Here is a 26,975-nt window from a genome sequence, read left to right as displayed (position 1 = left end):
CACGCGATTGTTATTGTTTTGATAGTGCGCCCTCTTGTGTCAGGTCCTACAACCTTTACCTTTAAGGTTTATGGTTGGTAAGACTTTTTTAATGTTTCTGAAAGAAGTCTCTTATGCTCACAAAGTCTGCATTTATTTGATACAAAATACAGTAAAAATATTAAATTAAAAAAAATGATACTGTTAAATATTTTTAAATAGCAACATTTTTACATTTTTATTTTAATATATTTTAAAATATAATGTATTCCAGTGATGGCAAAGCTGAATTTTCAGCAGCCATTACTCCAGTCTTGAGTTTCATGTGAAATTTAGTTCAAGAAACATTCTGTATCATTATAAATGTTGAAACTGCTGTGGGACAGCACTTATTTGAATAAAAAATATAATGATTGCATCATCTTATTGTCAGTCTCTGATCATTGTTACTTATGAATTTACCTTTACTTATGAATTAAAGTGTCCTTGCCTTAATTTAAAAGTATACATTTTTCAGACCTTAAACGTAGTTTAAAATGTACAGTTATTATACATTTTGATGCCTCATCCTGCACTACACAGATTTATGTCCAAGATTTAAATATTGCTTTTTTTCTCTCTCTTAATGGTTAGGCTTTGGCTTAGGCTTAAATTACAATAAGTCAACGGTTCTTGAGAAGAACAGAAGACATGAATAGGAAGTACCTAATAGTACAGCATGCGTGTGTGTGTGTGTGTGTGTGTGTGTGTGTGTAACCATACCTCTGCCTTTATGCGGTTGTCTCCATAGCAGAGGTGCTGTATGTACGCTGCAGCATTGGCCTGGACAGAAGGGAAGTGATGCTGCAGCATTCGGATCACCTCTGGCAGCTCGGGGTCTCTCCAGGCAAACTCCCTGACCCCCCCCACAGGCACAGAGAAAACACACATACAAACGTGAAACATCTGACAAATAAATGTTTGCAGATTTGAATAAAATATACATAATTCATTGTGTTTACATGTTTGCATCAGGAGGACAAATAACTAGACTCATAAAAAAATCTATCCAGCTTGGATTTTTTCCAATCGCATTTGTCATTCAAATATGCACTGCAAATGTGAATGAGCACTCAGGCGACCTGGTTTACATTTTCTGACAAGCTCTTGCTCTGTCTACAATATAAACATGTCCGGAAATATGATTACAAAGCAACATATGCACAGAAGTAGTGGAGGCTCAACAAATCAATTAAGTTGAATAATGCAGCAAAAAGGGAAGACACATGCTGGGTTATATTTACAAGTAAAGTCTTTATGCTTTAAATGTCAATGGCTCTAAATTATTTTTAAAGCTTTCTGCAATGTTTCTGGAATCACTGGGTTCAGCTTTTCACCTGGGGTCTTTGTGAACACTGTCTATGGAAGGCGAGCGCGTGACGGCGTTGTCGACGGCAGCTGCATGTCTGGTGTAGTTCGAGTCGGTTTGGTGGGAATGGCCGGGGCGATAGGTGTCAGTGTGTGCTGCCATGGAGCCCACTGAGAATAATCCTCGCTGGTACCTCAGAGTGCTACACTGACTAGTGGTCCTTTGTAAAGTTCCAAACCCTGAGTGACAGAGTGAGCAGTGCTGACATAGTTCAGATGAACACTGTGAAAATGTCAGAACTCATTTACTGAGTTTGCAGAGATAGCAGTGGTGCATGAAGGACATTCATCCCATACCTGTATTGTTTCTGGAGATAGCGCTCTGGGAGCCGTACGTGGGGCTCTGGTACAGAGGGTTCTGGAAGGTTCTGTCTTCATAGATTGGCGTGACGTGGCAGTCAGGGGAGCGGGTATCTTGGCCTAACTGGCTGTTCTGACTATAAGAGGTTTGCAAGCCTAGATGAAGATCAGAGATTCACAACACTGTTATTTTAGTACATTTTTATTATTATTATTATTTTTTATTTATTTATTTTTTTTACATATGTCTACATAGCTTTTATTTAGTTTTAGTTATTTTAGTACATAAACTTGGCTGAACTAAAAAAAGTATTTTTATTTTATATTTTAGTTCATGTTCATTATAGTTCAAGTAATGAAATAATTTCTTATTGTTTGTTTTAATTTATGATGTCCCTGATTCACAGTCAGTACATTTCATGAGTTTATTCATGTTTTAAGTCTCTTATGCTCACCAAGGATGCATTTTTATAAAAAAAATAAATAAAAACAGTGACATTGTGAAACATTATTTCAATTTAAAACAGCTGTTTTCTATTTTAATATGTTTTTAAATACCATTTATTCCTGTGATAGCAAAGCTGAATTTTTAGTAGCCATTACTCCAGTCCAATTATTTTTTAATTGCCATTATAATTATAAATTTTTTGCTGCTTAATACAATACATTTTCTTTCAGGATTTTCTGATGAATAGAAAGTTAAAAAAACAGCATTTATTTGAAATAAAAATATTTTGTAACATTATATATGTCTTTACTCTGACTGTGAAATTAATATGTCTATGCTGGATAAAAGTATATATATTTTTTTTAACAAACCTAAATCTTACTTAACCCAAACTTCTGAATAGTAGTGTATCACCGATTCAACAAAACTATAAAGCAGCATAACTTTTATCAACACTGATAATAATAAGAAATGTTGCTTCAGCACCAAATCAGCACATTAGAATGATTTCTGAAGGATGAAGAATACACTTAACCCAACCCTAAAACACTTAATAATAATAGACAAAATAAAAGCATAACAGACTTTTCAAAAACACTTTTAAAAATCTTAATCTTAAAAACAAGTTTACTCTACTGAATGGAGTTCAGGCTCGTTTATGCTAATTAGGCATCGGTCTAGCAAGTGAAATTTTTGTTCATCAGCAAAACCAGACTAGGAGCTGTAAAACTACATAACGAAGACTTTCGTTTTGCTTCCCATAGGCAAATGAAACTCTCGAGAATTCAAGTGATGTTAAGTTGTATTTTATAAAAACAATCTGCTGTAATTAACCACTCCACTGGACTTCCCCACCTTCAGATGTATCTGTCAGAGATGATGACCTTGAACAAGTACAAGGCAGTTTTTAGACTGAAAGAAGGCACTATGTTGAGTTGCTGTTAGTGACGTGAATGTCACTTTGCCTGACACAATCAGATATACGCATACAATTAATTGTGCAATTTAGATGAATTAGCCGGAGGTTCCAGCCTTTTTCCCACACATGATTTCATGGCAAACAGGATACAATAGATTTGCTCATGAACGCCTACCCAAAATTGCATACCCAATTATCTAACTCTTGGAGCATAATTACTGAATCTACTGACAAACCCTGTGATTGCTTGTACTGACATTGTACAGTATGCTCATTAGTGTATAATAGTTTTAAGAGCTGTAGTGCATGTATCACAATAGAACTTTCAATGGAACACCTGACCACAACACTTATCAGAAACCTGGATCACAATCTAAGCAAAACATTGATCTCTGCCTTCAAACTATCATCTGACTATCATCAGAAATTGCGGACAGGCAGATATATTGACCAGTTTGATTAATTAGGCAATATTTGGCCATTGTGAGATAACTGATAACCATACTACAATGTTAGCTTTGCTGGCAAAAAAATTATCATTCGGTAGGGCTAAGGGAAAAAATGTAGATTTTTTTTCCCGATTAATTATGATACTCATCCTGAATGATTTTGATAGTGCTTTTTAAAATCCCCAAAACATTTACTGTCTTTTTTCATTTCCTGCGTGAATATGTATTTGTACATTAAAAAAGCCGAGTGTGAATGTGAGTTTGCAGTTGTACTCATGTGAAGCAAGAAAAGGACGTTTTCTATTGTGAAATAATGTCTAGAAAGGTATTGAAGGGCTGCATGCAAAAACAAGGCAACCAGCTTAAAATCAGATTCTTTTTAGTGAATCAAAAACATCCAGTGTAGCCTGATTCCTCAGACGAATGACCTTCCATGAATCAAAAATCAAGCTGAAAAGTCTGAAAGACTTTTGCACTTGCAGAGAGAATTCATTTGTAACAAACATAATAAACCAAAATGAATCAGAATCAAATTAAATCAAAATCTAGAGCTTGAGAATCATAATCTCAAAACCATGGTGCAGTGTTAACACTATGGTATGGAATGATTACCATTGTCAAATACTATAGTGCTTAGTTATACCATGGTATTGCCATTGCACTTCGTGTTCAAGCAAATATTTTGCTTTTATCTCTGCCTTTATACTATGAATGAATGTTGATCCAGTGTAACATTAGCATAGAAATGACTCAATTGGATTCTCAAAGAAATTTTCTCACGTCAATCACACACTGGCAGTATAATAAAGCCAACTGTGAACCGAACAAAGCTGCACAGCACGCTGGTCTGAAACAGCCATGCAGAATTCAGTGAGTTTGTCTTTCATAAATTTCCAATCACTTTATACATCTCTAAATTCAGCAATAGTTCTTTCTGACGGGCCTGGAGTTAAAAGCGTAGCTTTCAAAGGTTTTACATCATGCATGATCTACAGAGAAATACGGCATAAATGGGGAAGTAGGGCACATCTGAGAAAGTCTCCTACAGAGCCAGAATGTGAGATTATCATCGGAGTAATCCTACAAAACACTAGAGCACACAAACATAAAGACTTGTGAGCACACACACACGCACGCACACACACACACACACACACAGTCAATATCCATGCAGCTCCAGTTTTGATCTGAATGTTTATTGCAGATGAAATTGAGACTGTAATATGATTTTGAAACAATATACTATATAAGCCCTAGATTAATGCATCTCAGCACTTTCAATTCACAAACTCATATGCCCACACGGCATCTTGTAATCAAGAGGGTTATGATCATTTGGGTAGGAGCAATTACTAGGATCCTTCTGCACTTTTATGATAACCAATTTGTGTCAGTCTTCTTGCATTTATGTTCCGAGATATGTGAAATTTTCTTAATGTTTTAACAGACAGTATACACTGTGTCAGAGGCTACACTGTGAAATGCTTAATGAATTCGTTACGATTTTTTCCCAAGTTTTGAAAATTCGCCTCATGAGAGGATTTTCAGGAAAGAAATACCTTCTTAAACCAGGGAAGATTTTATAATCCGTACCAAACACACACTGATAAGTGACAGCATTACTAATCCTTGTATAATATAGTGCATATACAACGCTAAGAAAGTTTCACACATATTCAAATCTGTTTTCTTAAATCCATAACTTTTCAAAATTGGTGCAGAAACTGTGTTTGATTGAGTTCTGACTTGGTCAAGATAAAAGAGAAAATTGTTTTATGTATTTAAACTCTATGGTATAAAGTTTATGAATCCGTTTTCAGAAAAGATCTCTTATTCTCACATCTTATGCATTTATTTAACAAAAAATGTAATCTTACTGACCCCAAACCTTTCAAAAGAGGTGTACTTTGGATACACTCCTATCCTTAACAATAACACCTGTAAAACATGAGAGTTTGTGTGTATTGTGTAGCCCACCTGTAAGGCTATCCGGTCTTGAAAGTACCATCCTCTCAAAGATGTCATAGGCCCGTGACCCAAAAGAAGAGTGAGTGCTGTCATATGCACGTGAATCGTGTTTCCCCAGGGTCCCGTACTGCTGAGGCTGAGCGGTCATACCGACCCGCAGGAGTTTTGGTGACTCAGACTCTGACTCCGTCCCATTTCCATGCCGTCCCAAGTAGCTGGAGTGTACTGGGTCGGGGGCGTGGCTGGAGGCAGGAGGCAAGCTGGTGCCAGGAAATATACTAGGTAGAGGACGGGGCTCTGAAACTATAGGTGAACCATAGGGGCTTCCGAGAGAGGTATGCAGAGGCTGACGCGACGCAGATGGGGACGGGGTGTAGAGTGGGGATGGGGCACGAGAGGGAACAGAACTGACACGCCTCATGACACGGCCACTGCTGCCCACCTGAGAAACAGATTATTTACAAACACTTTAGCCATCATAGATGCAAACTACACTGTGATAATACTGTTATAACTTTAAACTTTACTTTAAAAAATATCATAAGATTAATGATAAATCAGGATTTAGAGCAGCTAAGGACAAAAAAAAGAAGGAAAACCACACTTCTATGGGCTCTATCTATTCATGAACACTTCCACTTTTAGCCTCAAAATTAAGCACAAAATTAAATATTGAGGAAGCTTCACACAGGGGGAAAAAGCAATTATGTTATGATCCACCTTTATGGAACAGGTATTTAAACGTTCATGAACTCATTAATAAGATGTTTCAATATAATAAAAACATAGGTTTATTATAGTTAACAATAATGATTAATCCACTATAAAACACAGACTATAATACACTAAATACATTGAATATTTAAAAATAACACTAATAAATGAGTTACCATAATACATTTCATAAAACAACAATAAAATTAAAATACAAATATTTCTGTGTCTTGATTTTTGCTTTCAAACGTGAAACCAACAGAGCTTTTATTTTTGGCAGAAAACAGGAAGTCCTTATACTGTAGCTTCTATATTGTTGACAAAAAAAAAAATCTCATTACTAATTTGGGAACATGCAGTTTTTTCAAATGCATGTTTTAAGCGACCCAAACTCACAGCTCTTGCAAAGATGGAGTTTGTTTGGAGCAGCATTTACTGCGGAAAAAAACCCACCGGATAATCATGTATAGACAAACACAGCACCGTGCGATTTAATAATTACACTAGAGGAACAACGTTTCATATTCTAGCAAATTCTAATTTACTAGCATTGGCTGAAATGCGAAGGGTTTCCAGCACACAGACGATAGAAGGCGCCGCTAGCTCTTGCAGTGCTGCCGGAAGCAGTCCATGCATGCAATGTATTTGAAAACGCAGCATTTTACAGTTTAATGATTATTTTAAGTCCATCTTGACTTCTCAGGTGAGAAATTTTAAAAATAGATCGCTGATAAAACTGCACATCTATAATTTAGATCTAATGACATTCAGAAAAGCTAAATAACCTACGGAAAATTCAATGAATCAATTTGTCTCTGTGTGTATTTGTGTGTATACTTGTGCTGAGGCCTGTCCTTCAGCCCTGGAGCTCATGGCGAGGGTGGGGCTTCCGCTGGGGGCGGAGCTTGTCGACTGGGACCTCCCTTCTGATCGTCTGGGTGTCACTGTGTTACTATAGTAACCACTCACCTCCTGATATCCACTATCTGAATATGAATTCATTTGAGTAGAGCTGCGTGAGTTTGGCGCAGACCCTGAAGCAAAGGAAACAGCATGAAACAGGCACACCAGAAAAATACTGGTGTAGACAACACATTTTCTGTTCAGAAATTATAAAATAATTCTATTTGAACTATGGATTGCTAGGTTAAATACAAATTAAGCTCTATCAATAGAAACCGTGGCCTGTTGTTGATTAATGATGACCTGTCTTTCACTTTAAAAAAATGAATGAGAAACATATACTTTCCTATTAAGTTGACAATTAACATAAACAGGTTTTGATACCAGTTTTACTGCAATATCAGTAATAGGTGCAATTGATCGTTCATGTGCAGCTGCATTATGTAAAAAGTCATTTAATGTCACATGTTGATGTAAACAGTGGAAAAAAGGAGATGTTCTTTAGTTAGCGTTAAAGGAGTAGTTCACTTCCAGAACAAAAATTTACAGATAATGTACTCATCCCCTTGTCATCCAAGATATTCATGTCTTTCTTTCATCAATCATAAAGAAATGTTTTTTTGAGGAAAACATTTCAGGATTTGTCTCCATATAATGGTCTTCTATGGTGCCTGCGAGATTGAACTTCCAAAATGCAGTTCAAATGCAGCTTTGAAGGGCTCTAAACGATCCCTGGGTATTATCTAGCTAAATTATCAGTTATTTTCTAAAAAAATTTGCAATTTATATACTTTAAACCTCAAATGCTCCTCTTGTCTAGCTCTGCGTGAACTGCCATCTCATTTTCTCTTCCAACTTCAAAATCATCCTACATCGCTCCAGATGTAACAACCCAGTGTTTACAAAGATAACATGCAAAGAAGATCAAATGCACTTTACAAATAAAAACGGCGATGTAGGATGATTAAGGACCATTTTGAAGTTGGAGGAGGAAATGAGATGGGAGTTTTTCTGTAAAACTGTCATTAACCAAAAAAAAAAATCAAGTTCACGCAGAGCTAGACAAGATGAGCTTTTGAGTATAAAAACTATGTAAATATATAGCCAATCATTTCACAAGATACAACCCTTTTTCCTGGTATCGTTTAGAGCCCTTTGAAGCTGCATCTAAACTGCATTTTGGAAGTTCAGACTCAGGGGCACCATAGAAGTCCATTATATGAAGAGAAATCCTGAAATGTTTTTCTCAAAAACACAATTTCATTACGACTGAATAAAGACAAACATCTTGGATGACAAGGGGGTGAGTACATTATCTGTAAATTTTTGTTCTGGAAGTGAACTAACTTTACTCCTTTAACATCATTAATGTTTGCATATTGTAGATAGCGCAATGTTTTTACCAAGCAGCAACCTCCCACTCTCTCTCGTGAAGCCCATACGGAAGTGACTTAAACTGAAATGCGTCAACTATACACTAGAGGCTGGCTGCAAAAGAGAGTCAATCCCATAGGCTCCCCATGTTAAAATGGGCAACTTTACAGCAGAAGAATATATATATATATATATATATATTAGGGGCGACCTACTAACAATCTAACAGTGGCGGCGTGTTATTGATTATGCCATTTTGACTATATGGGGGAGCTCAAATGTCTGATTTCACATAAAACTACCGGTTTTCTCCCAATAAGTTAATATACAGCCTATTATGATAAAGCTGTAAAAATCAGAAAAGAAAGAAGCTTCAAATTAATATTTCAAAGTGCGTGAATATATCCAACCACCCCTATAGATTTATGTTTCACTTTCCATAATACGTCACTGACAGAGGAGCATCTTGCCGGCAGGGATTTAAAACTTTACCAAGACTCAAACTGACACAGGCATGGACTGGATTTTTTCAAACAGGTACGGTACAAGTGATTTCAAAACATTTCAGCTGGTGTATATATATATATATATTGTGGATATATTATTTACCATATATAAGATTAATTTGGTTTTGAGTCAAGAACGTCATTGTAGTACTACGGTGATATCTCTTCAGCGCACAGTGCAAGCAGGTCAAACTACAATGCAGAATATTAATAACTATGACTGGGACTGTTTATATACATACTATTATAATGAGAAGACCATTATACTAAAATGCTATGAATTTTTTGAATTGCTGTGTTTCTGCACATTGTTTCGTGAAGAATGCATCCACAAAAGGAGTTTGCATTCAGAGCACCGCAGATATGTTTATGTGCATTCGGGCCCTTTTTGCAAACAGCCCACAAGTCTTAATATTAATGTTATGTTGTATAAATAACGAAGCGTATTCTATATGAAATTATGAGTTGAATCCCATTGATTAAAAACTTGCTATCAAATGCGTCACTCTACTGGTCATCTTTAGCGCGCGCAGCTCAAAATAGAAATGCAGAATATTAACTGCTAACGATTTAGGCTAATGTTATAATGAGAGCACTATTGAAAAAAATAAAAATAAAATAAAATTGTTCATTGTTATGGTTTCGCCGACATTAAGTGTTAGCTATCTGTTCATCAAAACATTATCTACCCCATTTATATCTGCAAGGTGTTTATTACACATTTTCCTGTGTGTTAACATCAGTAATTATGTTAGTTGAATGTCTGACTTGACTCTTGTTAATGTATTTTGCCCCGCCCCCAAACATATGATTCATCTATCAGTACCCTTAGTCGGGGACACCGCTAATAATATATATATATATATATATATATATATATATATATATATATATATATGTATATATATAATTTTGCCCTTCATGAGAACTGTGAGAGGGGTGAATATTTTTTATTATATTAAGCCTTAAAGTTCTGCATAATTAAGGGCGTGGCCACTTGAGTGACAGGTGGATTGCTACTGCTGTCACCGCTGTCGCGCTAGGTGGGCGTGGTTTCAGCAACCAGCTCCCGCCTTTTTGCCGGTATTTCTGTCTCCTGGCTTAGACCTTTTCTGCTTCTTCGGTCATACAGGTACTGTACCATTTGTCTAACTTTCGCTTTTGTGTCACCAAACAACACTACATTATCAGCGTATCTACAGAGCCGGCAGCCAATAAGTTTGAGAATTTTCGTGTTTCATATTTTATAGAAAGTTATTATGAGTATAGTAAGTGTTATTTCTGTGTAAGAAATGTATTTCTTAACATGTTAACGTTTCCAAATGAGCACCAAGCTACTTAAAGCTCCTTTCAAATTTAATCAACTTTAATATTTAATATTTGCAAGAAAAAGAAGACAACATTCACTGCGTTTAATGTATTTATTTGTACTTTGATACTGGCTGTTTAGTTGAATAATTATTTGAAACTCTTGAAAAGTAATATCTACCTAATTGAAAATTAACAGAAGGCTGCATGCAATTGTTTTATTTTGATTGGTTAATGATTATATTAATATGTAAATAACCGAGTATGCACAATAAGGTTTGTTAATTTTCACTGGTACTGGTATCATCAAATTACATATTTGTACTGTAAAAGACCTCATGTGTACAGTAATTCTCTTAAAGTAGAAGCCTACCTGTAGATCACAAAAAAAGGCCTGGTATTTGCTTTCTATACTGAATACAAAGTAATAAAAAGACATAACTATTGTACATGTACTGTTTGCATGAAGCAAACCTCATTAACAATTATTACACCAGAAAAACAACCAGACTTTCATCTACCTATAAAAGCTAGCCTGCTTCAAAAGGATTATAAAATGTAATTACTGTAGCTTATGAAATGCAAGAGCATCCCATGTAGGTTTCCAATGTAGGTGTATAAAGACTTTGTACTGTTATACGGAAGCATTAAATTTGTCTAAAAATGGAAGTAAATACATTTATAATGTTACAAAAGAGTTGTATTTCAAATAAATGTTGTTCTTTTAAAAATTTATGAAGGATCATGTGAGACTAAAGAAGAGTAATGGCTGCTGATAATTCAGCTTTGTCATCACAGGAATATACAAAATTGTAAAATGTTAAAATCTCTCTCTCATATATATATATATATATATATATATATATATATATATATATATATATAAATATTTGGTTTTTTCTTTTCATCAAATAAATACAGCCTTGGTGACAATAAGAGAAATCTTTCAAAAACATCAACAACAACAAAAATCTTCTTAACTGCAGTGTATAAATTGAAACTATCTTCTGTGGTAATCAACAGCAGGCCAAAGATGCTGCCCATAGATCTTTAGTTGTATTCAACTTGGAATACTGCATAAAAACATCAGTATGAGAATAAACTGTTAACATAGAAGTGACAGAAGGCAATATGGAGTGTGAATGAACAGACCCTCACTTTCACGCAGGGAGATCTGTTCCAGTTCAGGAGAGTAAAGTAACCCCTGACCTCTGACCCCAAATGTGGGTGATGAGCAACCATTCGACGGCTTAGACACACCTGCACCTGAGGATTCTGATGACCAAAGGGTTAACATACTGTGAGCAGCGTTTAAGGGTTTATTTGAGAAAATTATCAAGATACAGTTACCTTCATTCTTTGACATACCTAGAGGGAGCATTAACCTAAAACATGCCACCTTTGCATTTACCCAAAATAAAAGTCCTTGACAGATAATCTACAATGCTTTCCATCATTTCCAAAGATAAAAATAAGCTATCTGGTCTATTGTGTTTCCACTTTCTCACAATAAGTTATGACAATAGGAATTAGAGCTAAAGTGAAGGGTAGAAAACAGTTCTAGCCACTCAGTGAGGATTTGGAAGGAGAAAAAGAGATTTCAAATGTTCAGTGAAATAATTCATGGGATATTGTTCATTAAGTTGGGTGACCAGATCACAAGACCACAGTGTCTGGTGTTTTTTTAGAGCATGCAGAATAAAAAAGAAAAAGCCCAGAACTCTTGGCACAGTTCTTGCAAAGTCATATAAAAGTAATATAAAAAATATTAAATATTACAATATAATACCGTACAATGATTTTGCCAACATAGCACAGCTCTGGGGCTTGTAACTAAACCATAATACACTGAGAAAAGATAGGTCAGGCAAAAAATTTACACACAATTACGCATAACTGTCCTGTCAGCTCAGCCATCGAAGCTAAACTATGTGATCTGTGCTGTATTTATGTGACTGCAGGGCTGACTGAAATGTTAAAGCTCTTCTTGTTCTTATTTACAACAGGTGGCAAGAAAAACTAACAAGCAGGAAGAGAACTAGACAAAAATACCTGCAGATCTCCACAGAAGGGACTTCTCAGAAGAGCTGGAAAAAATGAAGACATGAGAAAAGATTAAATGCATCTGAGGCATTATATGAAAGTAGTGCTTTTTTTAGTATAAGCTGATTTTAAAGTAAATTTTGAAAACATACTAATATCATGATATAAGTGGTAATATATTATGCCATTAATTAAGTTTAATATATGTATAACACGGTTGACAGTTTTACAATTTAATTTGACATATTGTGCTTTAATTAAACTATCAACGTCAGTCCAAGGATATGAAGCTAGAAAATGTTTATTAAAGAGACAATTTTATACTGGTATTAAATATACACTTTTCAATTATTACTTGCTTACTATAAAAATCATTGTAACTGGGTGAACATTTTACGATCACCCTCACTATCCACACAACGAAACATAAGATAAATTGATACAACACTATATAAACTTTAAAGGTGTATTCAGTAAAACTTTTGCTAGTGATTCTCCTGTTCCATACATTGGAAAAGCACTATAATAAATGTGGTTCATTATCTACCTTTCAGTCTTCGCATCACTAGACTACACTACACAACTCATGTAGCTACTAGGGGTGTAACGGTCCGTGTATTCGTACCGGACCGTTTCAGTACAGGGCTTTCGGTACGGTGTGTACCGAATGACCGAATGCAATATTTTGTGTGCGGAATGATAGGTACATTTTCGTGTTTCCAAACGAACATATTAAGTGGCGGAAGTCTCTGCGTTCAGCGCAAATCCCGCACTGCAGCTGATTCTAAGGCCGGTGACACACTGTCTGCGTGGCGTGAGCGTGGCGTTTCTGCTGTGTGTCAGTTGCGTGACGGCTGCTTCGCTTTTTGTGTGTCTTTACACACCAGAATCGAGCCTGACGCGGCGCTGGCGCGCTGCTGCTACTGTATTATGACATAGAGGGAGACCGCCGACAGACCAGGATCTTATCTTCACGACAACAATATCTATACTTCATGTTGAGCATAAATATAAAGCCTACTGATAAAGGGCACCATCAACATTATTGATGACAAAATAGACTATGTTTGACAGGTGCAATATGCCAGTGTGTCACTGGTCTAAGGTTTTCAAAAGGCATAACGCGAGTGTGAACATCACTACAACTAGGAAAAAAACGATTGTAATTCAAACGCAGCTCCCATCGGCATATAAACAGACCTTTGCTCTTAATTCCGATCGGTCCAACGCAATAATGAAATCTGAGCAGGTCTAAAAACTGAAACTGTTGATGCTGCACTTTACACTTTGGAAAAGTTATACATATTTTTTAAATATGAGCAGGCCTACAAGCTGGGATTGGTAATGCTGCACTGTAATCATAGTTATTTATTTATATTTTTCATTATATTTTATTATATGATATTGGTTTGAGACTGAGAGTATTTTATTTAGTGGAGAACTTTGCAGCAGTATTTTATTTCTTATTCTTTTTTTATTTTATATATATTTTATTAAAAAGTATTTTAAAAGAAGTGTAAACAAATTGTTAAAAAAAAGTTTATAGTGATAAACAACCTGCAGTTTAGTGTTTGCATTTCTTTCCCTTAGGGATGTGCACGGATAGTCGAACATTCGAATATTCGTTCTGCTCTAATTATTCGATAAATAAAAATGATATTCGAATTTCGCAAAAAAAAAAAAAAGTTCACAATAAAACCTAATTTGGTCACTTTCTGTGATTCTCCACGGCATATTTGAAGGTGTATGCAAGCAAAAAATAATTAATGAATGATTAAGGAGCCATTCACATATCGCGCCTAATAAGGCGTGGAAAAGGCTATGCGCGCCGCTTTCTCCTTCTTTCCAAAGCGCTCGGGCAGAAGCGCTCCTGAGGCGACGCGTTCTCTCCATGAAGACGCGGAAATTTCAGCAAAGGATAAATGGATTTGCAGCACAAAAAAAAATCGCTTTCAGTAGCTCTGCTACTAAATTTATTTCAAAATGGCAATCCATATACAGCTATGATCAGCTGTTCCTTCATCTTGGCTGAGCTTTCAACGTTGTTACAGGAAAGGATGAAGCTGAATGTTTAGTTCTTGTCACATGACCTGCGGTGCGCTTGTGGCATTCTGAAAGTTGAGATGCGCACCGCCGCATGCGCACCGCGACCGCGTCGCTTCCATTATGAGCGCGCATACCGCGCGCCTATATTGGAAATAACAAACTTGAGCATGCAAAAGATGCGATATGTGAACGCCCCCTAAAAGAACTGCGGTCTTCTACAGTACTTCAAATATGCCGTGGAGAATCACAGAAAGTGATCCAAGAACATTGTTGCAGCATCTCTCAAGAAGGGCTGGACTGGGACAAAAAATCGGCCCGGGCATCTTTGCCCAGACCGGCCCACTATATGATAATAAACACCACCCATCTTTGCACGCCCTTAATTATATGCATACCAACTCCTATTCATTAAAACCACTAATGCCATGTAATGAGTGAGTATAGGAACGAGTGAGAGTTAACAGATGAAATAAGTCAAAATTTTATACTTATTAATACAGTTGAACTATACTCCACAGCGGTGAATCCTAAAACAAGCTATAAACGGCTCTGGCATAGCAATACCAGTGTTTCTTACAGGATTTTTTGTTAAAACTATGGTGGTGTGTCCTGGGTCCTTCTAGGGGGGTTCGGGGGCATGCCCCCCCGTGAGAACATTTTGTGCATTTTAATGTTAAATTTATTAATCTGGTGCACTTTGAGAGTTCAAAATTAAAAGCTCCAACCCATATTCAGTGTGCAAATTAAACAAAGAAAAATTCAAACCTCTTTTAGTTACAGTGTCTATTTACATTACACCTCTACATAATAATAGTTATAATATTAATCCAATGACAGTGATAGCCATATTTTGTAAAACAAATGCACAAAAAAATAAAGGAAACTTTCTTAATTAGTTGTACCAATTTCTATACTTGAAAGAGATAAGCACATGATCTTTTATTTTGACGCAAACTGCATCAAGCTTTTATTTTGGCGGAAAACATGGTTTACAAACGCCTCTAATTAAATTTCTAGTGAATTGCGGTAATCGTCAACTATGCAGATGTGGAAATAATCTACACTCATGACATGGCCTAAGTGTTTTGAAAGTAGTTATGCTTACCGCAGGCTCTACACTTTCTCATCTCTCTCCTGATCCTCCGTCCTCACTATCATCATCTGCCACAGGAGCTGATGAAGGTCAGAAAACATATATTTTGACACAGTTTACAGTGTCTGCTTTAAGGGCCTGGTTCTATTTTTTCACGCTATTTATCTGCACATTCCTTGCGTTTCTTCTCCATCTTTTTTTACAGATACACACTGACACTGCTGCCGCTCGCTCATTTGTTTAAAGTTGTGATTGGGCCAGTCCAGTGTCAATCAAGAAAAGATCTACGCTGATCTACGTGTTTCATGGGCTGGTCTGTCAGAAAAAAAAACTAACACTGACTTTGACCAATGCAGTACACCGGCACAAACCCAGCGCCGCCAATTAAGCAAAACAAAACAAATGGGCCACAGATGTACAAATTTTATGAGCCGTTAAAAAAAAAAAAAAAAAAAAAGTATGAGTATGAGATATCGGCCCAAAAAGCACGTCGGCCCACCGGGCATATGCCCGGTATGCCCAATGGCCAGTCCAGCCATGCTCTCAAGCAACGAATAAACACCGTTAACTTGGAGAATGCAGTGAAAACTCCTCTTCTCGCGTCTGCCCTAGACCCTCGGCACAAACATCTCAGGTTTCTCGATGAAAACATGAGAGAAGTAAGAAAAAATTTTTTTTTTGAACATTATCAGAACATTTTCCTTGATGCGAGTGGTGCGGATGCAGTCGCCACGATGAAGAAGATGCAATGCCCACTCGTCGGAAAAGGCTGAACCAGTTCTCCAGCGATGATTACAGAGAGTCCAGCCGAGACGAGTGGGAACAGTTCTTGCTGGAGCCATGTATTCCACCAGATGAGGATCCCATTCAGTGGTGAAACCAAAACACGAAGCGCTTCACAAAACGTGTTCGCTTAGCACACCGTTATTTGTGAGTCCCGCCAACGTCTGTGTCGTCAGAGCGCGTTTTCTCCACGGCCGGCCTTATTGTTAACAGAATAAGGAGCCGACTTTCCCCCGATCATGTTTACATGCCCGTATTTCTTAACAAGAACATTTGAAACAATAGAAAAAAAGCAAAAAAGATTTGCTGACAGTTTAAAAGTTAAGTGTAAGCTACATTCTGTACAATAGCCTAATTGCTGCAGGCTGCTTTACGTTTTTTCTTTGTTCACTTTTTTTTTTTTTGCTTTTAATCTGTACTTTTGTTTGTTTGCACGCATTGTTAAAAGTTTTCAGCTACAAAACACGATGTGTAATGTTCAAGCTTATTGTAAGCTTGTTCAAAATGACGAAAACAAATGTTGCTGAAAAATAACGTCTGACTCATTAAACTTAATTTAAATAAACGAATATTCGAATATTCGTTTTTTGTGAGCTCAAATATTCGAATGTGATATTTGTGGAAAACGCCCATCCCTACTTTCCCTTACTGTACCGAAAATGAACCGAACCGTGACTTTAAAACCGAGGTACTGTACGTACCGAACCGTGATTTTTGCGTACCGTTACACCCCTAGTAGCTACAGAAGCAAAGCCAATGAGTGTAAGGATTCTTTTGGACGTTTGCTTAAACACCACGGATCACATCATTTCAACATAGCAAAATAAAGCGAGCTGGGTGACCCATGTCATGCATAATTAAAACACTTTGAATAGAAAACTATTATGAGTACTGTCTTCATCTCTTGTGAATCTACACCATGACAAAAACTTATGAATTTATTTCTTAATCTGTAAAACTTTTTTAAATTGGCACCAATTATTGAACTCACCCTTAGGCCATCCAAGATGTAGATGAGTTTGTTTCTTCATCACAACAGATTTGAAGAAATGGATCCTCTGCAGTGAATGGGTGGCGTCAGAATGAGAGTACAAACAGCTGTTTCAGAACTCTCATTCTGATGGCACCCATGTTCTGCAGAGGATCCTTTGGTGAGCAAGTGATGTACTGCTAAATTTCTCCAAATCTGTACCAATCAGTTTGCATTAACAACAGCATTAACAAGATTTGAAAAGATGAAGAACTCATCTATAGTACATCTTGGATGGCATGAGAGTGAATACATTTTCAGCATATTAATACAATTAGTTCTAAACTACATATGTAAAGTATAAAGAAAAAGTAAAAACAATGAACTAACTTTTATTTTCCTGCATACAACATTTGGACAATAAATAAATAGCGAATTAAAATAAATGTACTGTTGTTTTGTTGATGTGTTCGTTTGTGAATCACTGTGTACTGTGCAAGTCTAAAAGTTGGCATTAGCTATTTCTATTTCTAGTTATTTTTCACACATTTAAGAGAAACACAAATGGCATTTGTAGAATGACCCATCTCATCTTCCAATAAGTCAATGAAAAGCAAAAAGATCTGTTCCATTTGTCCAGCATTAGCAAACCATTACCAGTGAACATCAATCATATTGTTACAGTCTACTGACCGTCACGTTCATCTCTCTGACACAGATTTTTTAAATCCTGTTCGGTTAATGACAAGAAATTAAAATACTTGTGCATTTGTAGGAACTGAAGAAGAGAGAAATGGCAGGATATGTGGTATTGAGAGTTCAGGTTGAATAAATGACAGAATGTAGACAGCACTGTCTTAAAACAGCAGACGAGTGTCCGCTAATGCCTGCCTAAAAGCGACACTGACTGCAACAGGAGGGGTCAAAGGACACCGGCCATCAGTGTACAGCGGGGACAGCAAGAATGCCACAAAAAGAAAGGTTAAAGGTAATGGGTTGCAGGGCGCATGGTAGCAAGAATGCACACATAGACCTTCTTCAAACAAAAGAAAAAAAATGTCCTGTATACTGCGGCAAAATAGCACAAGCCATTTTCCCATCCAGCACCACGTCGTTTAATTAGCAGATGTATTTGCGCCCATTTGAGCGCCCATGGGCGTGCTGGTCTAAAAAAGAGGTGTGTTCAGGCGCATTGCTGGCGCAATGGTATTTTAAGGAGCTGAAAATAGACTGTGCCATAGACCAACCTGGTCTAAAGTCTAAAGTCAATGGACGTTTACTTTGCTTATTACACACACAAACATGCCAAATATTAAAAACATAAAGATTACAGTGTAAAAGCCTATTACTACTTATAATGATGAATGAAATTGGTGAATTAATTGAACAATCGTGCCAATACACACACATATATATTTACTGACTCATCGTGCTAAATTTTTGGGGATTCCTGCTTGTCCCGTAGATGATTGGTTTCTTCGCTTGAGAAGCCTTCAGCTTTTCCGCCCAATAAATTCTGCCATGTAAATAGCGATCTGCCATGGCACGAGCTCATCTCGCTCTTAAAGGGAATGGAAGATGAACGTTACGCCCATTATTTATTAAGAGAATAGGGACAACCCATCCCAAAAATGCGCCCCGGTGCAGGGACTGTTTTTCCGTCGTTAAAATAGCAAAAGTGGATTTGGACACGCCCTGAGTGCACCTGCGTCGTGCGCTTTACACTTTGCGTTTAGATTGTTAAAATAGGGCCCACAGACACAGAGAGTTCAATGTGGCAAAGCAAGAGCTGGCGAAAAACTATACTTCAGTTTAACCAGATTGAAAATAAATCTTTCTGAAGTGATGGCTGAAGCAAACATCTCTGATTTATCAAGAGCACTCTTTCCATGACACTCATTAAACGAGAAACTTTCACAATACCCTAAAGCTTGAATGTGTTTATTGTAAATTGACAAACACCCACTTTCCAAAAAGTAATTATTCAGTGAGGAAAGAGAGACAACTGTTTGCACTTCACTGCACACTTGTCCTTCATACTGACACACACCATGAGAAACACAGAACAACGAGTATGTACACAGACTACATCTAGTGTACAGTTAAATGTGTTTCAAATGTAGGCAGGGGCGTGAGAATGATCCATTTAGGGGTTTAAATGCATAGTTGCCATGTATACATTCATATGAGATTCGTTTGAAGGCTTACAATAATATAAAAGTGCAATAATTAAGCCTCCTCCTAAAACTTCATTGTGAAAATCATGTAACAATGTATATTTTTTAGTTTTTCATTTGATTTTGTTATTTTATTAATGCATTATTCAAATATAATATAAAGTGAGTACATGACAAAAAATTTCATTTTGTTTCAAGTACTGCCACTGCCAACTATAAAATCGCTAAAAAAACACATCAGCAACAGTGATCAAATATTTACAATCATGCACATGTTTTTAGAGGAAAAACATACTGAGCAGGCCTCATGGTAATAACTAGAAAGCAGTACAGATGTTCTTCTCATAAATACAATCTGCCATCATTTACTCCAAACTTGTATGACAAAACAAGCAAAAACCCATGTCATGCTCTTACCTGTCACTCACAGCACCTGGAGACTCCGCCCCCAACCTGCATCGCTCCAGCTGATTGGCCACAATCTGTCTCTCTTCTTCAAGTTCTCTGGTGAGTCGTTCAAACTGAAGCTCCTTCAAAAAAGACAGGAGGGACAAAAGTGTCGCCATCACTACCTTCTATCATCAAAAACATATCCATAATCTGAAGGCAGTACACACATCATACCCGTTTCCAGTTACAACATTAATTTAGCTTTAGAATCCATTGTCTTTAAATCCCGTCTCTTCTCAGCTTCCATCATGTCTCACTGCTTTTTGCTTCTGAATTTGTGGCCTCCTCCCCCCCCACTCTTGACTCTCTGTGTGTGTGAAATGCATGTGTGTTTGTTTATATGTGTGTGTGTGTGTGTGTGTGTGGAAGGCGAGAAGGCTGAACTGTTGGCCTGCCTCTCTGTGATAGAGACAGACTCGTTGATGCAGCTGCCCTTAAAGGAGACACACTCTCTCACACACATATAAACAGCTCACATTGCTGTTGTATTGACTATAGTGTTCTGAGGAGAAAAAATACCACTGTTGTGTCACTGCATATTTTCATGATTGCTTGCCATTGTTAGACTGCAACGAAACGATTCTGGAGCATTGTATATGCTCTGAAATAGATATTATATTCTGAAAGTATTGCAGGTTTCAAGCCGACAAGCACTATAAAAGGTTGCAATTAATGTAGCCAATGAAAAGAAAGAGTATTGAGTGTAATTCTCCAGGCGAGATAAGTCAGGCAATGGCTATCTGCCTTGTGCCATGCTGTGAGCTACCAGCTGTACCAGGACTCTTCTATTCAACCTATTGTTCAGAGTGACAATACTTGCCTATGTCCTGATTCTGTCCAAGAGGAGTACAAAAAAAACGATAAGACTTGACCACACAAATCACTGCAATCACACACACACACACCATGCAATGAAATCCATGCTGCATTTTCTGGTGTCCTAGTGAAACATGTTAAGCCTGGTAATGGGATAATCAGTTATATTTTAACAGAGACTCATAGCATTAATGAATGCTATCAGCATTAACCAGATTTGTAATGATTAAGCTAACGGTTCAATTAGTAATTTTCATGACACTGAACTGTGAAACAGATTAGAAGGACGGCGCATCAGACCTTATGTGAGAAACGTTAGAAAACATGTAAACAAGAATTCAGTTCCTAAAAATGTGCCTTGTAAAAAAATAGAAAAATAAATATATATATAGAAATAAAATGTAATTAAATATTCACTAGACTGAAAACTAGACTTTATCAGCTTGCCTGATGTGAGGAAATAGGTAAATAATAATCTTGTTTCTAAACAAAATGGTAATAAAATAAAATACACAATAAAAACACAATAAAAATAACAACATCAGTTTGTAATAAAATAAAATTGGTAACTTTATAAAAAACCAGCATCAAATTCAGTGTAAACCTACACTAAATAAGAGTCTTTGTTTAAACAAATTGTCTGATAAAATAAAATGATATATGAAAATGAATATGATAAAAACACTTAAATTAATGTAAAATATAACAAAATAAGTAACTTGGTCAAATCTAGCTCATAAATTCCATGAAAACTGGTTAATTAGAATCTTGTTCTTAAACAAATTGGCTGGAAAGATAATAATAATAATAATAATAATAACACTACATTTGTAATGAAGATGGATAAATAACTTGGAAAACCTAGACTTTATCAGCTCTTAAATTCAAACCTGATGTGAAGAAACAGGTAAATATGAATCTTGTTTTTAAACAAAAATGTTAATGAAATAATAAAAAATGTAATTAACCCACACTGTACACAAACTGATGAAACGAGGTTATCAGCTCTAAAATTCAATGTAGACCAGATATTTGTGTCCTCAAAGCCAGCTTTCCCCACCCAAGAATTAATAATGCAAATATGACTTTTGACTAATGAGCAGAAGGTTGACTTAATACATCTACAGTCTGTGGCCACTCATATTTGAGTGACTATTCAGATTACAGCTACCCTACAGCCAGACACTGGCAGACGGAAACAGTGCGGCATACCTGCTCTTTAACAGAGGCCAGCAGGTTGGTGGTGGTGGCATCATTCATGTTGTTGTTGTTGGATCTTCCTTCACCCCTCAGCACCTCCCTTTCCTCCACAGGGCTTTGCCTTGGAGTAGGCATTCCCCCTGCACACAGGAACACAAAACACACAGCTATTATCATTTATATGCAGTGGCACTGATACACTCTTGCTTACTAAATACAGTCCAATATAACTCAATGTCCTACTAATTATTTAGATAATAAAAAAACCATAATGTTTCCATTTTTCAAGCCATAGTTGTTGGGTTTACTGGTCAATCATGATGGGTTTTAATGGTCGATGCTGATATTGATGTTACACACTAGTGTCATTCATAAGTTTGGGGTCAGTGAGAATTATTTGTGTTTATTTATTTTTTAATTTTATTTAATTTTACTGTTCAGAAAAGACACATACATTTATTTTAAAATGACAACTAAGACTTTTATAATGCTACAAAATATTTTACAAAAAAAAAAAATCCTTACAAAATGGATCATGATTTCCACAACAAAATCAGACAGAAACAGTTATCAACATTTGCAAACAAGCATGATATTAGAACGATTTTTAATGATTACGTGAAATTGAAGACTGGAGTAATGCCTGCTGAAAATTCAGCTTTTTCACATCACAGGAAAAACCCTAGAACGATTAAACTGACAAGATATTGATTGACTAATTTGCCCAGCTGATATATAAGTGAGTGACTTCCTTAAAGTCAACTTAAAACAGTAATCGGTACCCATTTTACTTGTATAGTGTGACAGGACTTGAAGTTATCAAGTTATCTTTTTATTAACTGTATCTTGAAAAGCAGGCAACCACTTTTAAGGAGGCTTTTTGACTGGAGGTCAAGTTCATCCTCAAGAGCATCCTGACATATCATCATTTACTATTTGATGGAATATTGGACAGGGAAACATTTTTTCTTTGTAATAATGTGAACTGCTGAATCGTGCACAAGGACCAGCAACATGTATAAAGCAAGCAAACAGGGAAACTTTTCATTTCATATTGATGGTGTACAAAAAAACTGCATGGAAATCTCTGTCCTGTTCACTTTTATTAGAATGGCAAAGAAAGCCTGGAGTTCTTGGCAGCATTATGGCAGGGCAACAAGGGATATATTCCAACGTGTGTTCCAGCATCCCAGCATGCAACAGCATGACAAGACAACCTGTTCCAAATACCCTCCCCCAGCTGACAGCAAAAAATAGTATTATTAACAGATGTACTCTTTTCCTCATCCTGGATGGCTATAATGCCTTTAAGATAAAAAGAATAGCATATTCTTCAGCTTTGTCTAGCTGTATTTTTGAAGTGATTTTGATGAGCGGAATTTTGATAGGATGTTCTGCACAGCTTAGACTAGATGGAATGAGATTATATAATGAAAGATTAGAGGAACAAAATTATATATTTCAAAATTGACTAGTCGACTAATCGGTTTTATGGGATCTCTGGTTTCAGTTCACCTGACCCCGATCATATGTGCACATGGTGTAAGATGCTCAAAAAACAATATGCGTGCTTTCGGTCTTAAAGTGAAAGCAGATTAAATAAACCTGCTGCTGTCAAAGAAATAAACAATCTCTCACTGCTCTTGACTGAATAACTTTTGCAACTTTAAAAATTAATCTATATTTAATTCATACAGTGACGACTATGCAGTGTTATTTTACATAAAATTATAACATTTCTGTACCTAAAAACAGTCTGAAATGAACTGTTTATTTCATTTGTGTCTTTGTTCTACTATATTAAATTTTCTGCTATTGCTTGTAATTTTTATACATTAATGTATTATTCTAGTTCTTGTTGTTTCCTGTTGAGGATTTACACTATTTTACACATTGCACATTTAAACACAGAAGTGTGAAAGACGTTCTTGCTGTTGTCATGTCATATCATTACTGATCTCATGTGTTACTTAATTTATTTATTAATTTTTTTTAACTGTAGGCCTATTTTTTTGTTGTGAATGTCCCAATTGAGGTACAGGAAGGTGAAGTTTCAGATGAATGTTCATGTTATATATTCTGGTTGCATTTGTGAGTTATCAAAAATGTATATGGTTGTTTAAAATAGTACATAATATCTGTGACGGAGTAGAGCGTAGTCTTGAGGCTTATTCTTAGCTTGTGTGCCTGCCACCTGAAATTTGCAATGAACAAATTTGACTACACCAGAGTACACTAGGTGGCTCTTACTAGACTGTTGTTGAAAGAACTGGCTCAAAATTCATGAATTAATAAACCTATAGGCTGAGATTTTTGGTTAAGTCTGACTCAATGGTCATGGTCTGCCCACGTGTCCTGCACACAAGTCAGTTCATGTGAGATTTTGTTACCATGTACACGTCATCATGCAACAAAAAAGCCTGAGCTCCTGGACCGTTTGCCTGAGGCTGTGGATTACTGGTAATAATGATATAAATAACATTCAGTTCCTTGCACAGATTGATTGTTTCACTTCATTTATCATCAGGGGTCGTAAGTATTAATTTTGTGTTTCCTATTAAGACTTTTTGACTCTTAAAGTGATGGAACCTGCTGACTTGCATATTATGAATAACCAAGGACCATGATTTCAGCTAAAAATCATCTTTAGCGTTCTGTGAAGAAAGAAAGCTTAAGAGTGAGTAAATGAACAGAAAATGTTCTATGAATTATTAGAATTAACTAGTGAATAAAAAGTAATAAAAAGCTATTTGCTTTAACACATATGCTTTATTTGACTGTTTCAGTATAACAATTACTAAGTTGCTAGAAATACATAAGGGTGACGTACTTGAGTGATGACGTAAAAAAAATAACAAAAAAAAAACCTTGGAACCATTTTGTTTTAACGGGTTCGATGAATGAACCATCCAAGAGAACCGGTTCACGGAAAAGTGAACACACACAAAAACACACACATCCATACATAATCCAATGATTTAAAGCTTATAAACTTCATAAATGGCAGTAGCCCACTGTGCTGGCATTTACAAGAATAAAATCCAAAATCCACTTTAGAAGTCTTTAAAATCCCCACCCACCTTCACACTGGATTTACCAGGAGTCTGCTGTCAGTCAGAGCACCGGGTTTATATACAGAAGAGATGAGAGGAGGGGAACAAGCAAACCATCCTATTAACCATGATGACCAAGAAACAGTAATAATTTGTTACTTATTGGAGTCATCTGACATTGTGTACCACCACGACTTGCATCTGTCAGAGAGATCATTCTTTCACTTCTAATGAATAGCGGAACTCTGTTATTTCAAATGCACATGTACACACAAAAGTCCCTGGGATGCTTTTCAGACCACATAACATGGCAATGCAGTGTAAAGACAGCTCGGTCTCTGGGGAACACGTCTTACTGCATCACGATGCATTGTCCCTGCAATCTTTACATACTGTAATTGTGGACTGCTCATAGCAAATCACCGCACAGCAGCAATTACATGGTGCACAGCAGCAAACCTGCATTCAATCTAAACTCTGGTCAATATGATGAGGCAGCTGAAACTGCAACCACACTGCCATTACAGTCCAAACAGATGCAGACTTCTTCTACATTCTGTCGAGCTTGTATTATAAGAGCAGGAGCTGAGAGCAAGTACATAGAGGGATGCTCAATTATGTATAAAGAAAAGTGTCTAAAAGATGGTCCAGCCAGCCTGAGTCCCAGTGACAGCATCTATCAATCGTAATGGAGACCAGCCTACTTCACAGGCTGTGGGATACTGGACTGTAGGATGGCATAACACATGCCATCCAGGATTCTAATTAATCCAACTAACTAATGCAACATGCAATGTATTGCCCATGTTAGAAGATGATGAACAGATGGATGAAATGCGCCATACAGGGACTGATGATGGACTTGAGATGATGATGGGAGGTGTACGTCGATTAGAGGTGGAAGCGACACTACACCTGCTCAAGTTATTCAGCTTCATGTATTAAACAAGGCCATTAGTTCAATTACGTAAGCATAACTATAGTACAAATGAATATTTTCTGCACAGTTAAGCACTGAAATGAAGAAAGGCAAGATTGAATGAGATTTAAAGCAGGCGTCGAAAAGCAAACCGCTTCTTGTGCACTGACCACAGCGTCTATTGCAGCTCAGTTCTGAAATTATATTAAGGAGAGATGCACGAGATCTTGCCGATAAATGACAAGCAGCGATGAATTCCCGCCGCCAGCGCGCGCCAGATGTTAGCAACGCTTCATTGGAGCTGCGTGAAATCACCAGTAACGTACTTACCGCAAAACCGCCGAAATGCAAATTATTCGCGGAGACCGATAAATCCATTTGTAAGAAAATAACTGGATGACATTCTTTCCGAAGGTGTTTTCACGCGATGAACGGGCGGCTCTGACTGGGTCTCGCGCGCTTCCATGGGCAAGAGGGTCAGAGCGCGTGACGTAGACGCCCCACATAGAGAGAAGCTGTTTCAGGGCATTTAAAAATGTGTTGCCATGTAGTCGAACAGGACTTGATTCAAAAATATGGAGTTCCCATCGAAGTACGTGAAAAATACGGTCACAGAGCGAAAACAACAGCCCTTAAATGGTCACACGAATGACCATCTGCTTGTAGTGCGCATAAACGTCCACAAATTGGTTAATTTAATTTGCTTGAAATATTTGTTTAGTCTTCTTTGGGTCGGATTTAAAAGTATCTGGGTTCACCAAAGTCCACATAACTTTGGGGAAGACTAGCCGGCGCATCATGAATATTTTGTGTGATAATAAAAACACGATTTTCTAAAAACCTTTTTCGAAGCAAACATTAGCTAACAATGCCATCGTGTGGATAAAAGGGCATCTCCCATTGGGAGTGATCTAACTGCTTCTGTCAGATGATAAAACCATTTACTGCCCGATCAAATTATTATATTATATTATATAAAGATTTATCTGTATAAAATATCTTTATCTGGCCTTGCATTTAGTTTATTTTATTAATAGAAATGGCAGTCCAGAAAAAAAAGACATAATTCCCACACATTACGTAATAACAGAGGTGCTGGGTAAGCATAAAACCCGTTCTGCCATATAGAGCACCAAAGCTTTTTTGAGCT

General features: G+C 36.7%; 1 protein-coding gene across 2 annotated transcripts in view; it reads right to left on the bottom strand.

Moving 5' to 3' along the window:
* LOC132152059 (plakophilin-4-like) overlaps positions 1 to 26,597 on the bottom strand; it is a 35,769-nt gene extending 9,172 nt beyond the window's left edge. Inside the window, exons 1-10 of one of the 2 annotated variants that reach the window (XM_059560711.1) lie at positions 26,156 to 26,597; positions 21,866 to 21,993; positions 19,805 to 19,917; positions 12,328 to 12,362; positions 11,428 to 11,550; positions 7,022 to 7,218; positions 5,480 to 5,912; positions 1,684 to 1,842; positions 1,356 to 1,566; positions 742 to 874 (exon numbers count right to left, since the gene is read on the bottom strand). In XM_059560711.1, coding sequence (XP_059416694.1) covers positions 742 to 874; positions 1,356 to 1,566; positions 1,684 to 1,842; positions 5,480 to 5,912; positions 7,022 to 7,218; positions 11,428 to 11,550; positions 12,328 to 12,362; positions 19,805 to 19,917; positions 21,866 to 21,988 — 1,527 coding nt within the window. In that variant the 5' untranslated portion in view covers positions 21,989 to 21,993; positions 26,156 to 26,597. The remainder of the gene's footprint in view (positions 1 to 741; positions 875 to 1,355; positions 1,567 to 1,683; positions 1,843 to 5,479; positions 5,913 to 7,021; positions 7,219 to 11,427; positions 11,551 to 12,327; positions 12,363 to 19,804; positions 19,918 to 21,865; positions 21,994 to 26,155) is intronic. The other variant, XM_059560712.1, reaches the window with a different exon arrangement.
* Positions 26,598 to 26,975: the final 378 nt, after the last annotated feature.

The sequence above is a fragment of the Carassius carassius genome, chromosome 10, assembly GCF_963082965.1.
Source record: "Carassius carassius chromosome 10, fCarCar2.1, whole genome shotgun sequence".
Lineage (NCBI taxonomy): Eukaryota > Metazoa > Chordata > Actinopteri > Cypriniformes > Cyprinidae > Carassius > Carassius carassius.
This window is presented reverse-complemented; position numbering and strand designations above follow the sequence as displayed.